The sequence below is a fragment of the Plecotus auritus genome, assembly GCF_963455305.1.
Source record: "Plecotus auritus genome assembly, chromosome: 1".
Lineage (NCBI taxonomy): Eukaryota > Metazoa > Chordata > Mammalia > Chiroptera > Vespertilionidae > Plecotus > Plecotus auritus.
Genome location: NC_137770.1, coordinates 100,314,191 through 100,331,496, shown reverse-complemented (window position 1 = coordinate 100,331,496; position 17,306 = coordinate 100,314,191). Strand labels below are relative to the sequence as shown.

Here is a 17,306-nt window from a genome sequence, read left to right as displayed (position 1 = left end):
AGGAGGCAGCCAATCAGTGATTCTCATCATTGATGTTTCAATCTCTCCCTCTCCCGTCTCTGAAATCAATAAAAATATATTTAAAATATAAAAAAAAATAAATGTCACATAACATCGAACGGTTTAAATTTCAGATCCTCTAAAGCTGATATTTGTATATTCCAGGAATAGCCCAGAAGAGCTTGTCTTGCTCTGAGGAATTCAGAGAATTGATGGACTTGCCCACATTTGGAGCCAGAAACTTGAAACAACATTTAGCCAAAGCCAAATCATCAGGTAGAGTCAGCTTGTACCTGCTTAGCATTCATATCTGAGTTCCTGCTGCCTCTCAGAATCCCCTCAATCTATGACTTGTGTTTTAGGGATCATGGGAAGCCCAAAACCTGCTTTCCAGTCTATCTCGGCATCAGCCCTCCTGAAGCAACAGAAGCAGCTTATGTTGGAGATGAGGAAGAAGAGATCAGAAGAAATCGAGAAACGGTAAGAGTAACATTTAATATCCGTGCTTGGATAACTCATTCAGGAATCCTCAAAATGTCTCCAGAGATTTCAGAAATACACTTTACATTTTGGATGGTTGGATATCTTTTTTTTAACTTTTAAAAGTGTTAAAATAATTTTGACATAACCTAAATAGATAGCATTTAAAGTTACATATTTCTGACTTATGTTAGTGAATCCTGAAACTGAGTAATACAGGTTGCAATAATTAATATCACTGTGGAAAAGAAAGGAATGACATCTGAAAAGGGTCTGGGGAAGGGGAAAGTATGTATTGACCTATTTGACTCCTATTTCTTAGTTTGCCACAATTAGGTTTTTTGTGTTTTTTTTTTGTTTTTTTTTTAATATATTTTATTGATATTTTTACAGAGAGAGGAAGGGAGAGGGATAGAGAGCTAGAAACATCGATGAGAGAGAAACATCGATCAGCTGCCTCCTGCACACCTCCCACTGGGGATGTGCCCGCAACCAAGGTACATGCCCTTGACCGGAATCGAACCCGGGACCCTTCAGTCCGCAGGCCGACGCTCTATCCACTGAGCCAAACCGGTTTCGGCACCACAATTAGGTTTTTAATTACAGGCCAAACAATGAGTAGATTTTGCAGTTGTTGAGGTAAATGATAAAAATGAGGCACTGAAAATGAAGTCATTTTAGAGACAAAATCAAGTGGGCATGAATATGGAAGGTAAATTAATCAAAGATCCTTTTTTTTTTTACTTTAAATAAATTTTTATTTTTCAATTACAGTAGACATATATTAGTTTCAGGTGTACAATCCAGTGATTAGACATTATATAACTTACTGATTATCCCAAAAATTCTTTAGCTCAAATTATCTGAATAGTAATAAGAGCTATCACTTACAGGTGCTTAACATGTACCTTGAGCACTGTGTTACAGTGTTTCGTCTGTACCTTACAATAATATGTGATGTGCGGGTGGGATATCTGTAGAGGTATTCATCATGTGCCAACAGATGACATAAGTGTGTGTGTATGTGTTGTGTACATATGGACATAAAAATATATGTGGAGTTGTGGACCTTGTGGGAAATAAAAGAGCACCTGTGAGTTTAAAGGCATTATAATTTGTAGTTTTTCAGAATTTGGCTGAACAAGTTAAACATAATCTTTGGGCAGGATGTAATAGGCAGTTTGCTGACAAGAGTGAGACTGGTAGTGACAAGAATACTGGCCTGGGCCCTAACTGGTTTGGCTCAGTGGATAGAGCGTTGGCCTGCGGACTGAAGGGTCCCAGGTTCAATTCTGGTCAAGGGCATGTACCTGGGTTGCGGGCACATCCCCAGTAGGGGATGTGCAGGAGGCAGCTGATTGATGTTTCTCTCTCATCGATGTTTCTAACTCTCTATTTGTCTTCCTTCCTCTCTGTAAAACATCAATAAAATATATTTTAAAAAAAGAAAAGAAGAATACTGGCCTGGGATTATCTTGTACTAATCCTGAGCCTGTCGCTATGAGCAAATGGGTGTTGGGCCTCAATTTCTTCATATATACAGTGAGAGGTTTGGACTAGATGACTTCTGATTTTTGTTTTTAAATAGCTCTTAAAACTGTATGTAAAGTAGTCACCATGGGAATTATAAAACCTATCTGTTAAGGACTTCCAAATTTATCATATGAGTTATCTCTTTCCAGTAGAGTAATCTAAAATACAGAGCGATTTGGTGAATTCCTAAAGATCTAGGTGAATTCCTAGACTAATCAGAGGGCTAGGAATATAGTCCATAGCTCACCTTCAGGGCTGTGTTGTATAGACCAGCGGTCGCCAACCTTTTGGACCTCACAGACCACCTGTGGTCCATGGACCACCAGTTGGTGACCGCTGCTATAGACAGTACCCACTAGAAAGCTAATTGATAAAAATAGTAATCAGTTCTAAATTGATAAAACAATTAGAGCTTTTTCAATGAAAAATCAGACAACTGAGGAGTGAAGAGTTAATGAAACTAGCATTCTTCTTAATAGCATGCTAATCTGAATTATTAACCAAGAAAGGGAAATTTTACTGACAACTACTCATCAGCTGGTGGCCTACCGGCAGTCTCTCAGTCTGTTACTTCTTACAAAGTTTGTGATTGCATATTTCTTTAAAGATTTTTACAAAGCTCAAATGAGGTCTCGAGCCCAGCTGTGCCATCGTCTTCTCGACAGCCCCCTCCTGGGTCTCCACCAACAGGGGCCGAGTTCCCCAGGCTGGAAGCAACCCCACCCACACCAGTGCCCAAGCTGGGGCGAGGCATCTCAGAAGGAGATGATGTTCTCTTTTTTGATGTGTCACCACCTCCAAAACCAAAACTGAGTGCTTTAGCAGAAGCCAAAAAGGTAACTGGTATTTGTTTTCTTCAACGTTTGAATTTGCTTTTTATAGACATGGCTGGAGTTTCTCACTTTATATATCTATGATCAGGAATGACAGCCACGCAGTAGCTATTTATTGATCATGATCGTTAGAGTCAATGAAATTTTAAATGATAATGATGTCAACATAATGCCATTAATTTAGTCCAAAAAAATTAGCCATTATCTCAACACTTTTTTGTCAGGCTGAAGGAGATAGCCTAGAACAGTTGTCGGCAAACTCATTAGTCAACAGAGCCAAATATCAACAGTACAACGATTGAAATTTCTTTTGAGAGCCAAATTTTTTAAACTTAAACTTCTTCTAACGCCACTTCTTCAAAATAGACTCGCCCAGGCCATGGTATTTTGTGGAAGAGCCACACTCAAGGGGCCAAAGAGCCGCATGTGGCTCGCGAGCCACAGTTTGCCAACCACGGGCCTAGAAGAAGATACTGTTTTATAACTGGAGACACTGGCATTAGGGAAAGAAATTCTTGAAATTATTAAGGCAAGATGGTAAAATAGTGGTTTAAAGAATCCTTTAAAAGAAATCTTACACAGAAGCCTAGTCTATAGACATAATAACTGAGTTGCTCTGATTGAAGTGGGAGTGGGAATGCTTAAAACCCCACTGCTCAGCACGTTCCACCACTCCCCTTCCTGAGTCACCCTGTCTTGAGTTGTCTTCTCTTTGCTGTAGTAGCAGCAATAACCACATGGAAGGCAAAGGCGAGCTCGTAAGCCAAAGCTGTACCTACAGTAATAATAATTGCATGTCTTCATCACTGTTACTGTCCCTGTGATAGATGTGCCAATGCTATTTTTTGTGTCCAAGTGTGTGTTTCACATGCAGTATCTCATTTCATTCACACAACCCTCAGAGATAGGGAAGTGCTATCATCCCTGTTTTAGAAATGTAGAAACTGAGGCTGAACAATTAAGTAACTAAGGTTACAATCCAGTAAGTGACTGAGCTGGAATTCTATCCTAATTCTGTCTGATTCTAAAACAAATTTCCAAAATGTTTATGCTGTTCCTCTAGGGGTCTAGAAGCCTATAGACTAGCTGATGTTAAACTTACAATACTTAAATAAGCTGAGACTTTATTTACTAAGTTATAAGACCTGTCTCCCATGCTTTTAAATTTTAATAATGTTAAATAAAATGAAGATATATTTTGCCAATTTATATTTGAGAGCTGCCAGAATTCATTGGTTAATAACTGGAAAGGGTATGGAGCTAAAATGCCTCTCTCATTGTTTAGATTTTTATCTCCCTCTCTTCTCTTTTTTTCTAGTTAGCTGCTATAACCAAATTAAGGGCAAAAGGCCAAATTCTTTCAAAAACAGACCCAAACAGCATTAAAAAGAAGAAAAACTACCCCAAAGATGTCCTGGAAGTGAAGGCACGTGTAGAAAAGAATACCACATTCTCTCCACAAGGTACTGCAGATTTCAGAGTTCACAGTAAAAGAAGGAAGTGTTTAAGCCATAACCAGCATTTCTGATATCAAGTTATTATTTTATTTCAGTTTACCTCTGGGTAGAATCCCTAAATAGAATTTCTACAACTGGAACTGTTCGTTTTTTTATAATCGCATTAAATTGAAATTATGCACAATTTGAAAACTTGAATAAAGGATTACTCATTGGATCTTTGTATGTATAAATATAAAGGTTTACTTTGAAAGAAGTAGAATTCCGTTGTTTAGAATTGTCCTATTTTTATTTTATTTTTAATCCTCACCCAAGGATTTTTTTCCCATTGATTTTTAGACAGAGTGGAAGGGAGGGAGGGCGGGGGATGGAGAGACAGAGAGAGAGAAACATAGATTGGTTGCCTCCCATACTCGATCAAGCTGCAACCAAGCTATGTGCCCTTGACCAGAATCAAACTCGAGACAACTTCAGTCTGTAAGCTGACGCTCTATCCACTGAGCCAAATCGACTAGGGCTGCCCTATTTTTATTTTAAAAACTGAAGTTGGCAACGTCGTTTTATCATCAGTTTGTAAATAGGATATTTGTTATCTCTCTTCATAGTCAGTGTACCTGTTTTAAGGTGAAAAATATTTTAATTCAGTGGTCAAATTTGCTGCCTCCCATATTCTAGTTTCTGCATCTCAGCTCACTTTTTAAGCGCCTTCCTCTGCTGGTAGCTAGTGGGGTGAATTAAGGTTGAAGGGACCGGTGGGCAGAGACAGAGAGAATGAAGGAAACTGAGTGGATGAGGCCCACTGTTTTATGACAGTAGGTGGGCTATACAAGCTGCTTTTTCTTTCTGCTCTAGCTGAGGATGAATTAGAGCCTGCCAGGAAAAAAAGGAGAGAACAGCTTGCCTACCTGGAATCTGAAGAATTTCAGAAAATTCTAAAAGCAAAATCGAAGCACACAGGGATCCTAAAGGAGGTAAGAGCCCGAAAGATTAAAGATGGTAGAGCTGCCATTCAAACTCGCAGTGCTTTGTTGTGGGACTAAGAATTTGCTTCTTTTACTTCAACCAGGATGTAGCTGCATGTCAGTTTGTGAACTTAACTTTTTTTTTTTTTTTTAATATATATTTTATTGATTTTTTACAGAGAGGAAGAGAGAGGGATAGAAAGTTAGAAACATCGATGAGAGAGAGACATCGATCAGCTGCCTCCTGCACGCCCCCTACTGGGGATGTGCCCGCAACCCAGGTACATGCCCTTGACCGGAATCGAACCTGGGACCCTTTAGTCCGCAGGCCGACGCTCTATCCACTGAGCCAAACCAGTTAGGGCTAACTTTTTTTTTTTAAATGGATCACCACTATCTACTGTTTTCTGCCTTGCAACGTGAAAGGGATTTTTCCATTCAAATATTTTTATATTGGCATTTCAAATGCTCTAAATCAGCAGCTAACAACCCAACACTCCCAGTGCCCCTTTTTAACAATAAGTATTTTGTATTGTTCCCTTATTATCCTGAAATAACATTTATGATGATGTTATCACCTAACTAGTTGAATTTTATTGAAATGTTAATATCTTAAATGTAATGTAAAGAGAAAAAGGAAAATATTTATATTAAAAATATGTATTTTATTATGTAAGTACATGGACACAACACCCTAGAAGAAATATTGAAGTATGAAGTAGAGTGTTAGATTTATAAGTGTTGTAAATATTTGAGACAGATATTAAGGAAGACACATAGAAATATGTTTTCTTAGTAACTTAAATACCATGGGCCTATTTCTTTCAAAATGTGATTTTTCAATGGTGAATAATCCTGGGAAAGTTTTGAAGACACCAATGTGCAGTTGTCCCTCCATATACATAAGAGTTGCCTAAATGCACTCTTAGAATATTCAGTGTATATTAAAACCATGCACACATATTATAGGGTTTTATATAAAGCAGTTAGATTCAATGGTGATAATCAGATTTTTCATCCACATGTCCCAAAGAACATTCAGGAAAACCCTTGTTGTATGGGGGACTGTTCTGTGCATTGCAGATGGCGTAGCAGCCTTGGCCCCTGCCAATAACAAGGGTAGCAATTACGGAGATAACAAAAAAGCGCTCCCACAGATTTTCTTTTTTTTAATATATTTTATTGATTTTTACAGAGAGAAAGGGAGAGGGATAGAGAGTTAGGAACATTGATGAGAGAGAAACATCGATCAGCTGCCTCCTGCACACCCCCTATTGGGGATCAAGCCAGTAACCAAGGTCCATGCCCTTGACTGGAATGGAACCCGAAACCCTCCTCAGTCTGCGGACCGATGCTCTATCCACTGAGCCAAACTGGTTAAGGCCCACAGATTTTCAAATGTCCTCTTGGGGGCACTAATCACCCCCATTTAGTGCCAGTACTCTGAATGATCTGCTATTCTTTGGATTAGCAAATGACTAATGAGAAGGTTATATATCATATCTTTTTACTGGACTTGAAATCAGGAAATATGCTCAAATGACTGTAGAGCTGAACTTCTTTCCTGTTGTGGCCACCAAAGACCCTGGGACTTTATGTCTTAGCTGCACTAACTCCAGACCTGTGACCACATTCTGCTATAAATACCTCACTGCCCTCATATCTCCTCCCTATTGTTCCAAACAGGAAGAATTGCTCCTACCAAGTGCTTGGTCTGGAGAAGAGTATAGAATAGAGTGGGCTGTCATTGCTGGGGAGGCATTGAGTATCTTCCATAGCTGGAGTCTGTATTGGGATAGTAGGACTAGTTCCCTTCTGGTGCACACTTTACATGGTGACACTGTTAGTAATGGTAATATTTTAAGTTTGTATTTAGTGTTTTAAAAATCACATGCTTGCTCTAGCTGGTTTGGCTCAGTGGATACAGTGTCAACCTGCGGGCTGAAGGGTCCTGGGTTTGATTCTGGTCAAGGGCACATGCCTGGGTTGCGGGCTTGATCCTCACTCAGTAGGGGACATGCAGGAGGCATCCAACCAATGATTCTCTCTCATCATTGATGTTTCTATCTCTCTCTCCCTCTCCCTCTCTGACGTTAATAAAAATATATTTTTTTAAAAAATCACATGCTCTTGTACCCTTTTTTTGCATGTCAAGAACTTGTGTCTACTTATGATCATCTTTTGGTTTGCATTTACCAAGCTATTATCAAGTGGTCCTCATTGACAGGAAGTTGGTTCCATTCTATTACTGAACTGTTGTCTGAGTATATGTTGGATGTGATAAAGGTCTCCTGTATGCCTTGCCATTTCAGGCCGAGGCTGAGCTGCAAGAACTCTATTTTGAGCCACTGGTGAAAAAAGAACAAATGGAAGAAAAGATGAGAAACATCAAAGAAGTGAAATGTCGAGTGGTGACATGCAAGACGGTGAGTGCAGGAAGACGGTCTGACTGTGGGCCCTATGTTGTGCTGTTGTGACTCAGCGGAACATGGTGAATCTGTGGAATATGGGGCCATATCTTGTGACCAGAGTCTTGCTTAAGCCATTTATTTACACTGAAAACAAAACTGTTACGATAGCCCAGGAGCTGGCTTTATGCCCACTGTCCAGTGAGCTCTGATAAGGGGGAGCATTTGTAGTGAGGTTTTCCTCTCATTTGACCTCAGCTCCCAGTTCTGCAGATGAGCCTTTAAAGTCTCTTCCCCTTTGCCCATTGGACCCAAGTTATTACGTCTTTCTCAAGTTTCTCATACATCCTCAGTTCACAGATCCTGGGACCTTGGTTGAACGACTTGATCTGGATTATCATGATATGACCAATTAACTGTTGTCTCTTTCTACTCAGGACTTAACCTACTAAATTGAATCCCAAGGCAGTGTGAATTGTATTATTGTCTGTCTGCAGAATTTTTATCCTAAGTCTGAGAAAATAATAAATTCCCTATTCCTCAACATTAATGTAAAAATGACTCCCCACCCCCATCCTGGCCAGGTGGCTTAGTGGGTTAGAGCATTGTTCCCATAAGCCAAGGTTGCAGGGTCAATTCCCAATCAGGGCACATATAAGAATCTATAAGAATCAACCAATGAATGCATGAATAGGTGAAACAACAAGTCAATGTTTCTCTTTTTTTCTCTCTCTCTCCCCCCCAAAAAAACTCTAAACAAATTTAAAAAAAACTGGCTCCCAAAAAAGCTCTTGCTGAGCACTGTATTATATCATTACCAGTCATTTTCTCCCTGCCTGCTAGTCAGCCTTATTTGCATGTAAGAAGAAGAGGCTTAGCTTATCAAAAACAATTTTTTATATCTTTATTCTTTTTAAAGCCTTAGATTTTCCTTTACATTTAGAAAATGGCCCTGAAACATCCACAACTAAAAGAGCTTCCTTAAGAAAGTTCAGACCTTGGAGAATAAGTAAAGGTTTTACCTCAAATGATAGCTTTTACTCTGACAAAGTGGCAAACCTAAGGATATAGCTGGTGTATTAGTTTCCTGTTTCTGCTCTTAACAGATGACCACTGATGTGGTAGCTTGAAACAAATTTATTGCCCAGCCAGCGTGACTCAGTGGTTGAGCATTGACTTATGAACCAGGAGGTCATGGTTCAATTCCTGGTCAGGGCACATGCCTGGGTTGTGGGCTTGATCCCCAGTGTGGGGTATGCAGGAGGCAGCCCATCAACAATTTTCATCATTGATGTTTTTCTCTCTCTCTCTCTCTCTCTCTCTCTCTCTCTCTCTCTCTCCCCCCCCCCCTTCCTCTCTCCCTTCCTCTCTGAAATCAATAAAAATATATTTAAAAAACACACAAATTTATTACCTTACAGTTCTGTAGGTCAGGCGTCTGTGTGGGTTTAACAGGGCTAAAGTCCAGGGCTATATTCCTTTCTGGAGACTCCAGGGGAGAAACCATTTCCTTGCCTTTCCTGGCTGAGATCCCACCCGTATTCCTTGGTTTATGACCTCTTCCTTCCTCTTCAAAGCCAGCAATGACAGGTTGGACCCTCTCATGGCATCACTCAAACCTCCTTTCCTTTGTCTCACTTCCACTTCCACTTTTAAGAACATCTTGTGATTCCTTTGGGCCCACCTACATAATCCAGGATAACCTTCTTATCTTAAAATCACCTAATAGGTGTGTACATCTTTGTGTGGGGGTGAGCATTATTCTGCCTACGACAGCTGGCATACCACTCTGTTCTGCACTGGTTTCTTTTTGGGGGGGCGGGGGGGGGGGTTATCTTAGAAAGAGAGAGAGAAACATCAATCGGTTGCCTCCCATACACACCCCAACCGGGAATCGAACCTGCAACCTTCACGAGACCCCACTCCAACCAACTGGGCCAGGGCTGCTCTGCACTTGTTGAGGTTGTCAAAGTCTGGAATTATTTATCTAGACTCAGTGTAATTAGCAGAAATTAACATTGTACTATCCCAGCATCTTTTTCAAGTTTCAGCCACCATTTCTTATTCTCTTCAGTCCTTTTGAGAATCAAAATTAAATGAATTATTTAATATCTGTCTTGGTTTTGCTACTTAAAAAAATAGGATTAGTAAGCTTATATCCTTTCAGAGGCCTTGTAAGAGAAAGTGGACGAGCTGCTGATCCACTTCCTCAGTGGGCCCCATGCCTCAGTGTCCTGAAACCCGGGACTGCAGTGAGTCCAGGACAGCCCTGCCCAGGCTATTGCCTTGATGTCAGAGAAGATTATTGTGTACTTAGTGCCTGACCAGAAATTGAGGCAAACATGAGAAAAGGTGGTATCAGAATGAGGATCCAGGAAATCACAGGGCTCATGGCAGCTGAAAGAAGGTGGTCACTCCACTAGCAAGTACCTGGGTCATGACGAGAGGACAGATTGCTGTCGTAGCTCACAGTTTCTCCTTCAAACTCTTGACCGCATGTGTTGGTTTTATGCAGTGTGCCTATACCCACTTCAAGCCTTTGGAGACCTGCATCAGTGAGCAACATGACTACCACTGGCACGACGGCATCAAAAGGTTTTTCAAGTGTCCCTGTGGAAACAGATGCATCTCCCTTGACAGGCTCCCCAAAAAGCATTGCAGGTATGAGAACTGCCTGGAGTTTCTTGTCCCATCTGGACTTCTTGAACCCTTTTTTTCAATTCCCACGTGATGCTGTCCCATTGAAACACTGGACAGTCCTTTGTGAGAGTCAAGCCTTATTTCTGTGCCTTCTTACAGCTCCTGCAGAGGAGGGATCCTGCCCTCTTCACTGCTTTATCCCCAATACGCATTGCCTGACCTCTAGTACAGTGGTCGCCAACTGGTGGTCCACGGACCACTGGTGGTCTGTTAGATCCAAAAGGTTGGCGATCGCTGCTCTAGTAGGTCCTCAGGTTTGTTGATTAAATAAATGAAGTATGGATAAGGTGGGTTGGGGAATATGTGTATTTGCTTCTACTCTTAAGGAGTTTTCTTTTTATTTTTGGGGGGGACTTCAGATATAGAGACAGCTTTTGTGTTGGGTGTTATTCACATAGAACACACTGTGAATCACACCCTTTGGAGTTCAGGGTGGCTGATCACACGCAGCTTGTAGTACACCATCACTGGTCCATTTGGTGCTCTCCTTATGTATGTACCATCACATGTGCTGCATAATCACATATTAGTCATGACATGGTATCTGTCATAATGCCATAGCCACCATGTCCTCCTGTGTTTGTGGTGAGGCTGGTGTAAACAGACCTGTGCTGCCAGTCATTTCCCTCTAAGTAGTCCTGCTCTAGCAGTCTAAAGGGTAGTTATATTTCTTACTGTCCCTGATGATTGCCTTTTGGACTCAAGGGTTAGTAATGTTTAATTTCTAAATATGTATGATTGATTTTATTGTCATTAATTTCTAACTTTATTACATGGTTCTTAAAAGACATAATTTGTATGATATTGATCCTTTGGAATTTGAGGCAATTTCAGGATCACCTTTAGTCTTCCCAAGAGTATCTCACCGGAGTATTCACACTACCTTTTTGTTTGCTTGTTTGTTTCTGAAACCCATGCTTCACTCTCACTTCAAGTTACCCCAGGTCTGATTTGGGAGGAAGGGGCCTTGAACTGAACATCATACTAGTACATCACCTTGTCAGGAGCTGATTTGTGAATTGTTCATTCTAGATAATTGTTTTAAGTAGCTATGTATATATTACTTGACTTCTCTCCAAAATATTGGGACATCCGCTTATGTAAAACATTTGAGTACAGACAAACTCCGTTCATTAAGGATAAGCAGTTAAGTACAGCTCACAAATGGAAGCACACGATGCCTTTTTGGCCTCCAGGTGACACTGTTATTTTTGTAAGAGTAGCTGCTTTCTCTGGTCTTCTCTTGTCAATTCTAGATCTAGAGCAGAAGTGGGCAGATACTTTCTGTAAAAGGTCAGATAGTAAATATATTACACTTTGCAAAGAGGCCACATGGTCTGTTTCACAACTACTCAGCTTTGCTATTGTGGCTCTGTTCAAATCAAACTTTATTTACGAAAACAAGTACAGGCTGGATTTGGCCCATGGGTTGAATTTTTTTTGCTGACCCCTGACTAGAACAGTGATTTTCTTTTTTTTAGTAATACTAGTATCATCTAACTTTGTTTTGTATTGGTCTCAGCCTATCAATAACCAGTGTTGTGGCTGGACCAGCCCTAGTAGTTCTTACTATGATTGCAAGATGCCATTTCTGAAAAGATACAGGTCTATTACTTAGGAGACCTAAATATTACACAGCACACCTGGGGCCACACAGCAAGGTCCCTGTGGAAAGCCTGGAGACAGAGCACACTGGTCTGGGGTCCTGCTTTTATTGGGGTTAAGGGTGGGGCCTGGGGTTTCCAAGGCTCACTCTTTATTAGTGAATTTAAAACATGAGGGGGAATTTAAAGCACAGGAAGAGAAAACAAGTAGCCCAAATGGTCAGTTTTTTAAATTAGATCTCTAAAACAAAGGAATCTCATTGTGGGAGGCAGGCAGCTGGGCTAGCAATGTGTTTGTTGAGTTAGCCATCTTTGAAGTAGTTGCTTCTTTGAAATAGCAATCAAAGCTTAAGTCAGGCACTTGTATTATAAAAAGAAAAGAAAAGACAAATGCCAGGGCTTCCTCTACAAAACTAGATAGGGAAGAAGAATGAGGCAGATAAGGCAGTCCCTGATGCCCCAGACCCAAGTGTAAGACATATTTCTATGTTTTTCTGTATTTCTTTTCTGTTCCTCTCTTTCTTCCCCAGAGTAAATTCTACAGAAGATAAACTTTCCCCATAGTAGCCACATCCCTTCTCAGGGTTGGGACTCATCCACCAAGTTAAAAAAGGAGAACAAGCATCTTTAGGCCACTTGAACAATAAGAGAGTGACCCTGTTTGGGTTATGAAAAAGGAGGAAAGATTATTCAGACCAGAAAAAGATTAATCCTTTTTTTTATTATTATTATTATTATTATTATTATTATTATTATTATTATTGATTTCAGAGAGGGAGAGAGAGCTAGAAACATCAATGATGAAAGAGAATCCTTGATGGGCTGCCTCCTGCACACCCCACATGGGATCAAGCCTGCAACCCAGGCATATGCCCTGACTGGGAATCGAACCATGACCTCCTGGTTCATAGGTTGATGCTCAACCACTGAGCCATGCTGGCTGGGCAAGATTAATTCTTTTTTATCACAATCTTTTAGTTCCAGAAAAAGAGACGGGGGTCGGGTAAGCCTTAGGCTAGCTTCCTAAATCCCAGTGTCATCTTAGTGACTGTCAGTAGGAACCAAGGTTGCATTCATCACCTACCATGTGCACAAGTCTGCCATTCTATCATTAGAAATTCCATTTCTGATGTATCTGGCTTATTACAGAGTTAAAGACCATTTCTGAAATCACTGGAGTGTGTATTGTCAGTACCATTTGACCATAGCCTGTAATACGAGTGTCACCTTGATCAGCTTCTGCTTGATCTGTACGTGTGTGGGTCCATATCTGACTGCTGAGTAAATCTCATCTTTTCTGTTTCAGTAACTGTGGCCTCTTCAAATGGGAACGGGACAGAATGCTAAAGGTAGGTATGGCATTTATAAGATGACTGATTTTAGTGACCCATGCAAATAATGTTGACCCATTTCTTATGAAACTATTTTCACTTTTCTAGGAAAAGACAGGTCCAAAAATAGGAGGAGAAACTCTGTTACCAAGAGGAGAAGAACATGCCAAATTCCTGAATAGCCTTAAATAGCCCTGACTTCTGACAGATACCCACAACCTGCATTGCTTCCTGTGGGTCTGGGAAAGCAAGAATTGGTTCTGTGTGGCCCAGGTTCCTCATTGACACAGTCAGAACAAGTGCTGGTTAAGCCTACAAGCTTTACCTACATACTCCCCTTCGTTGTGTTGATTGAACACCAAATTTAACATTAACCCGTAAGTGGAAAGTCAGGATATCTTTATCTTCTGTGTTCTTAGTACTGATGACCACATTCATACAAATTCTTTGCCCAAAAACTGGAAGGTAAATTGAGATTCTGTATTTCTTTTATCTCTTGGGTTATAGAGTGTGCAGTATCACTTCTTTATCGCAATAAAGTTCTGGTTTTTATATGGACACAGAGGCAAAAGAATTAACTTAGCTTACCCCAGACAAGTCGCTTAAATTCTGGGCTTCAGTTTCCTTACCTGTAAAAGGAGGAAAGTTGGACTGACTGATCTTGAAATGTGTCTTTTAGCATTCATATTCTATAAATGTATAGCTTTTCTTCATCTAGATAATTATGATCATTGCCCTTGGTATAGCAATATAGTTTTGATATGCTGATATTATAAGCCAGGTTCCTTCTTTTTGTTCTATTATCTCTGTTTTCGTTTGTTTGTTTTTAATTGATTAAGTCACCGAACCACTGGCATTTCAAGTTCTATCTGTATGGCTCTCTGCCCATACAATATTGTGGAGCTTTGAATGCAAATACCTAAAAATCTCATTTTAAAATACTGTTTGAAGAAGTTGAAACCTTTAACCAAAATGAATGCAACATTTGAGAAGCTATGAAGCATGACTGAAAAACAGAAGCATTCCATAAAGAATGGAGTTTGGGATTTGCACATATACTTTATTATATACATCAAGAATTATAGTTCAAGCTCCGGCAAATTATCATCAGAAAATCCCATTTAGGAGATTCCTTTGCCTGTGCAACCTGGCTTTCCAAGTACCATTTGACCCAAATGATTGCTAATATCACTTAACGATCAGGTAAATTGGTAGGATTATTGTATTGGGATTTGAGCTCTAGGTCGAAGTAGATTAGGTTTTCCCAAGATGGTGTTATGGTAGGAACATGACAATTACGGGAGGTGATTTAGATATATAAGAGTCAAATAAAATTCACATGCCTTAGATTTCATCAAACTCTCTGTGAGTAAAAGGTGTTATGTCTGCCCTTGGGCTTCCCCCTAAGGTCATACCCTAATAACTGTATTTTTAGGAGTATTTTATTTCCAGGAGGTATTGGGTTTTCTGTTTTAACTAACAATAAAGTGCTTAATTCTTAATTAGAACTAAACCCTCTTGAAACTGGTATTTTTAATGGTTCGCTTAGAGGAGATTATTTGTCTCATAAACTTAAAACAGAGCTATGTATTTGAAATAGGTCACAACTGAGCAGCTGCCTAGAACTTGAACTCCAGGTTGCTCATTGAGAAATTCCCTTCCTATGTGAGAACATGTTCATGTTTGAAACAAGGGCATCCGAGTCCATATTCACTTGAATCTTGTATGTGAGTAGTGTAATATTCTTATAAAGATTGATGGTGAGCTGAATCTGATGCTTTCCTTTTTTAAAGTTTTATTTTAAATTTTAAAATTATTTTAAAATGTAAATATGATTTAAAAATATAATAATGACTCCCTAGCCGGTTTGGCTCAGTGGATAGAGTATCAGCCTGCGGACTGAAGGGTCCCAGGTTCAATTCCAGTCAAGGGCATATGCCCCAGTTGTGGGCTCGATCCCCAGTAGGGGGCATACAGGAGGCAGCCTATCAATGATTCTCTCTCATCATTAATGTTTCTATCTATCTCTTCCAATAATTGAATGACTACTCAGTTACTCTAGATCTTGGGGAGTTTTCATTTGAGGTGTGTGTGTGTGTGTGTGTGTGCGCGCGCGCTCCATGCTTTTTTTGTTTTTAAATAAATCTATTGTTCAGATTATTACAGGTGTTCCTCTTATTTTTTCCCCCATAGCTCCCCTCCACCTGATTCCCCACCGCACCCGATGCCCTTACCCCCTGACACTGTCTTCATCCATAGGTGTAAGATTTTTGTCCAATCTCTTCCCGCACCCCTCACACTCCCTTCCCCCTGAGAATTGTCAGTCCACTCCCTTTCTATGTCCCTGATTCTATTATATTCATCAGTCCATTCTGTTAATCAGATTTTTTATTCACTTGATTTTTAGATTCACTTGTTGATAGATGTGTATTTGTTGTTCATAATTTTTATCTTTACCTTTTTCTTCTTCCTCTTCTTAAAGAATACCCTTCAGCATTTCATATAATCCTGGTTTGGTGGTGATGAACTCCTTTAGCTTTTTCTTATCTGTGAAGCTCTTTATCTGACCTTCAATTCTGAATGATAGCTTTGCTGGGTAGAATAATCTTGGTTGTAGGTTCTTGCTATTCATCACTTTGAATATTTCTTGCCACTCCCATCTGGCCTGCATAGTTTCTGTTGAGAAATCAGATGACAGTCGTATGGGTGCTCCCTTGTAGGTAACTAACTGTTTTTCTCTTGCTGCTTTCAAGATTCTCTCTTTGTCTTTTGCCCTTGGCATTTTAATTATGATGTGTCTTGGTGTGGTCCTCTTTGGATTCCTCTTGTTTGGGGTTCTGTGCGTTTCCTGGACTTGTAAGTCTACTTCTTTCACCAGGTAGGGAAAGTTTTCTGTCATTATTTCTTTTTCAATATTTTGCTCTCTCTCTTCTTCTGGCACCCCAATAATTCGGATGTTGGTACACTTAAAGTTGTCCCAGAGGCTCCTTACACTATCTTCATATTTTTGGATTCTTTTTTCTTTTTTGTTTTTTTGGTTGGGTGTTTTTTGTTTTCTCATATTTCAGATCTTTGGTTTGATTCTTGGGGTACGTTGATCTACAGTTGAGTTTCTGTATATTCTTTATTTTAGACAGTGTATGCTTAATTTCTGACTGGTCCTTTTCCATTTCTTTTGGCATTCTCATTAAGGTCCTTGAAGGTCTCACTAAGCTTCTCGGAGGTCTCATCAAGTTTCTCGGCAGTTTTTAGAAGATTCTTGAGTAACCTTATAAATGTGGTTTTGAACTCTATGTCCAGTAGTTTGCTTTCCTCCATTTCTTTCATTCATGACACGTTTCCTTGTCTCCGCATTTTGCTGCTTCCCTGTGTTGATGGAGTGGTTTTCTGTGGTAGGTGACCAATGGTTCAGCCTATCACCTGAGGTGGACACTCTTGGTGCACCCCTTTGTGGGCTGAGTGCAAAGTCTTGGTGTAGTTAAGCCTTGATTGCTGTTGGTACACTGGGAGGAATTGACCTCCAAGCCAATTGGCTGTGAGGACCCGCTGTGTCTATAATGGAAGAACTGCTGTGCTGGAGACACCCTTATGGGGCAGGACTTGCTTCAGTGGGGCTTTGGTGCTCACTGAGTCTGCCTCTTGAATGTGTCACTTATGGATGTGAGTAGTTGAAATCTGGTGTCATCTCACACTGACCACTAGATACACTAGCTTCTGGATCTCCAATGGGGTGCAGGTCAGCTACTGTCTGAGGCCACCCAGCAGGAGCTACAGTGAGAACTACAGTTTTCTCCTCTTTGCTTGGGGTTTGGAGGTTTTGGAGCTGTCCTACCAGAGCTGCAGTTTGTTTGGTTAAGCTGCGATAGGGCAGGCCATTTATATGCAAAAGCCGCTGAGTGGAGCTTGGGTGGGTTTGTAGATTGTGCGGGGTGGGGTCTCAGGGAGTCACTAGGCTAGGGCGTGGCAAAGAGCGATGGCTGCCAGTCAGCCGTCTCTGC

At 40.4% G+C, this 17,306-nt stretch overlaps 1 protein-coding gene across 1 annotated transcript in view; it reads left to right on the top strand.

Annotated features, from left to right (window-relative positions):
• Positions 1–14,080, top strand: part of MCM10 (minichromosome maintenance 10 replication initiation factor) — a 39,510-nt gene extending 25,430 nt beyond the window's left edge. Inside the window, exons 12-20 of the mRNA XM_080660832.1 lie at positions 166–276; positions 363–480; positions 2,621–2,849; positions 4,165–4,309; positions 5,156–5,274; positions 7,578–7,691; positions 10,189–10,334; positions 13,284–13,326; positions 13,417–14,080. Of these exons, the coding sequence (XP_080516958.1) occupies positions 166–276; positions 363–480; positions 2,621–2,849; positions 4,165–4,309; positions 5,156–5,274; positions 7,578–7,691; positions 10,189–10,334; positions 13,284–13,326; positions 13,417–13,500 (1,109 nt within the window). The 3' untranslated portion in view covers positions 13,501–14,080. The remainder of the gene's footprint in view (positions 1–165; positions 277–362; positions 481–2,620; positions 2,850–4,164; positions 4,310–5,155; positions 5,275–7,577; positions 7,692–10,188; positions 10,335–13,283; positions 13,327–13,416) is intronic.
• Positions 14,081–17,306: the final 3,226 nt, after the last annotated feature.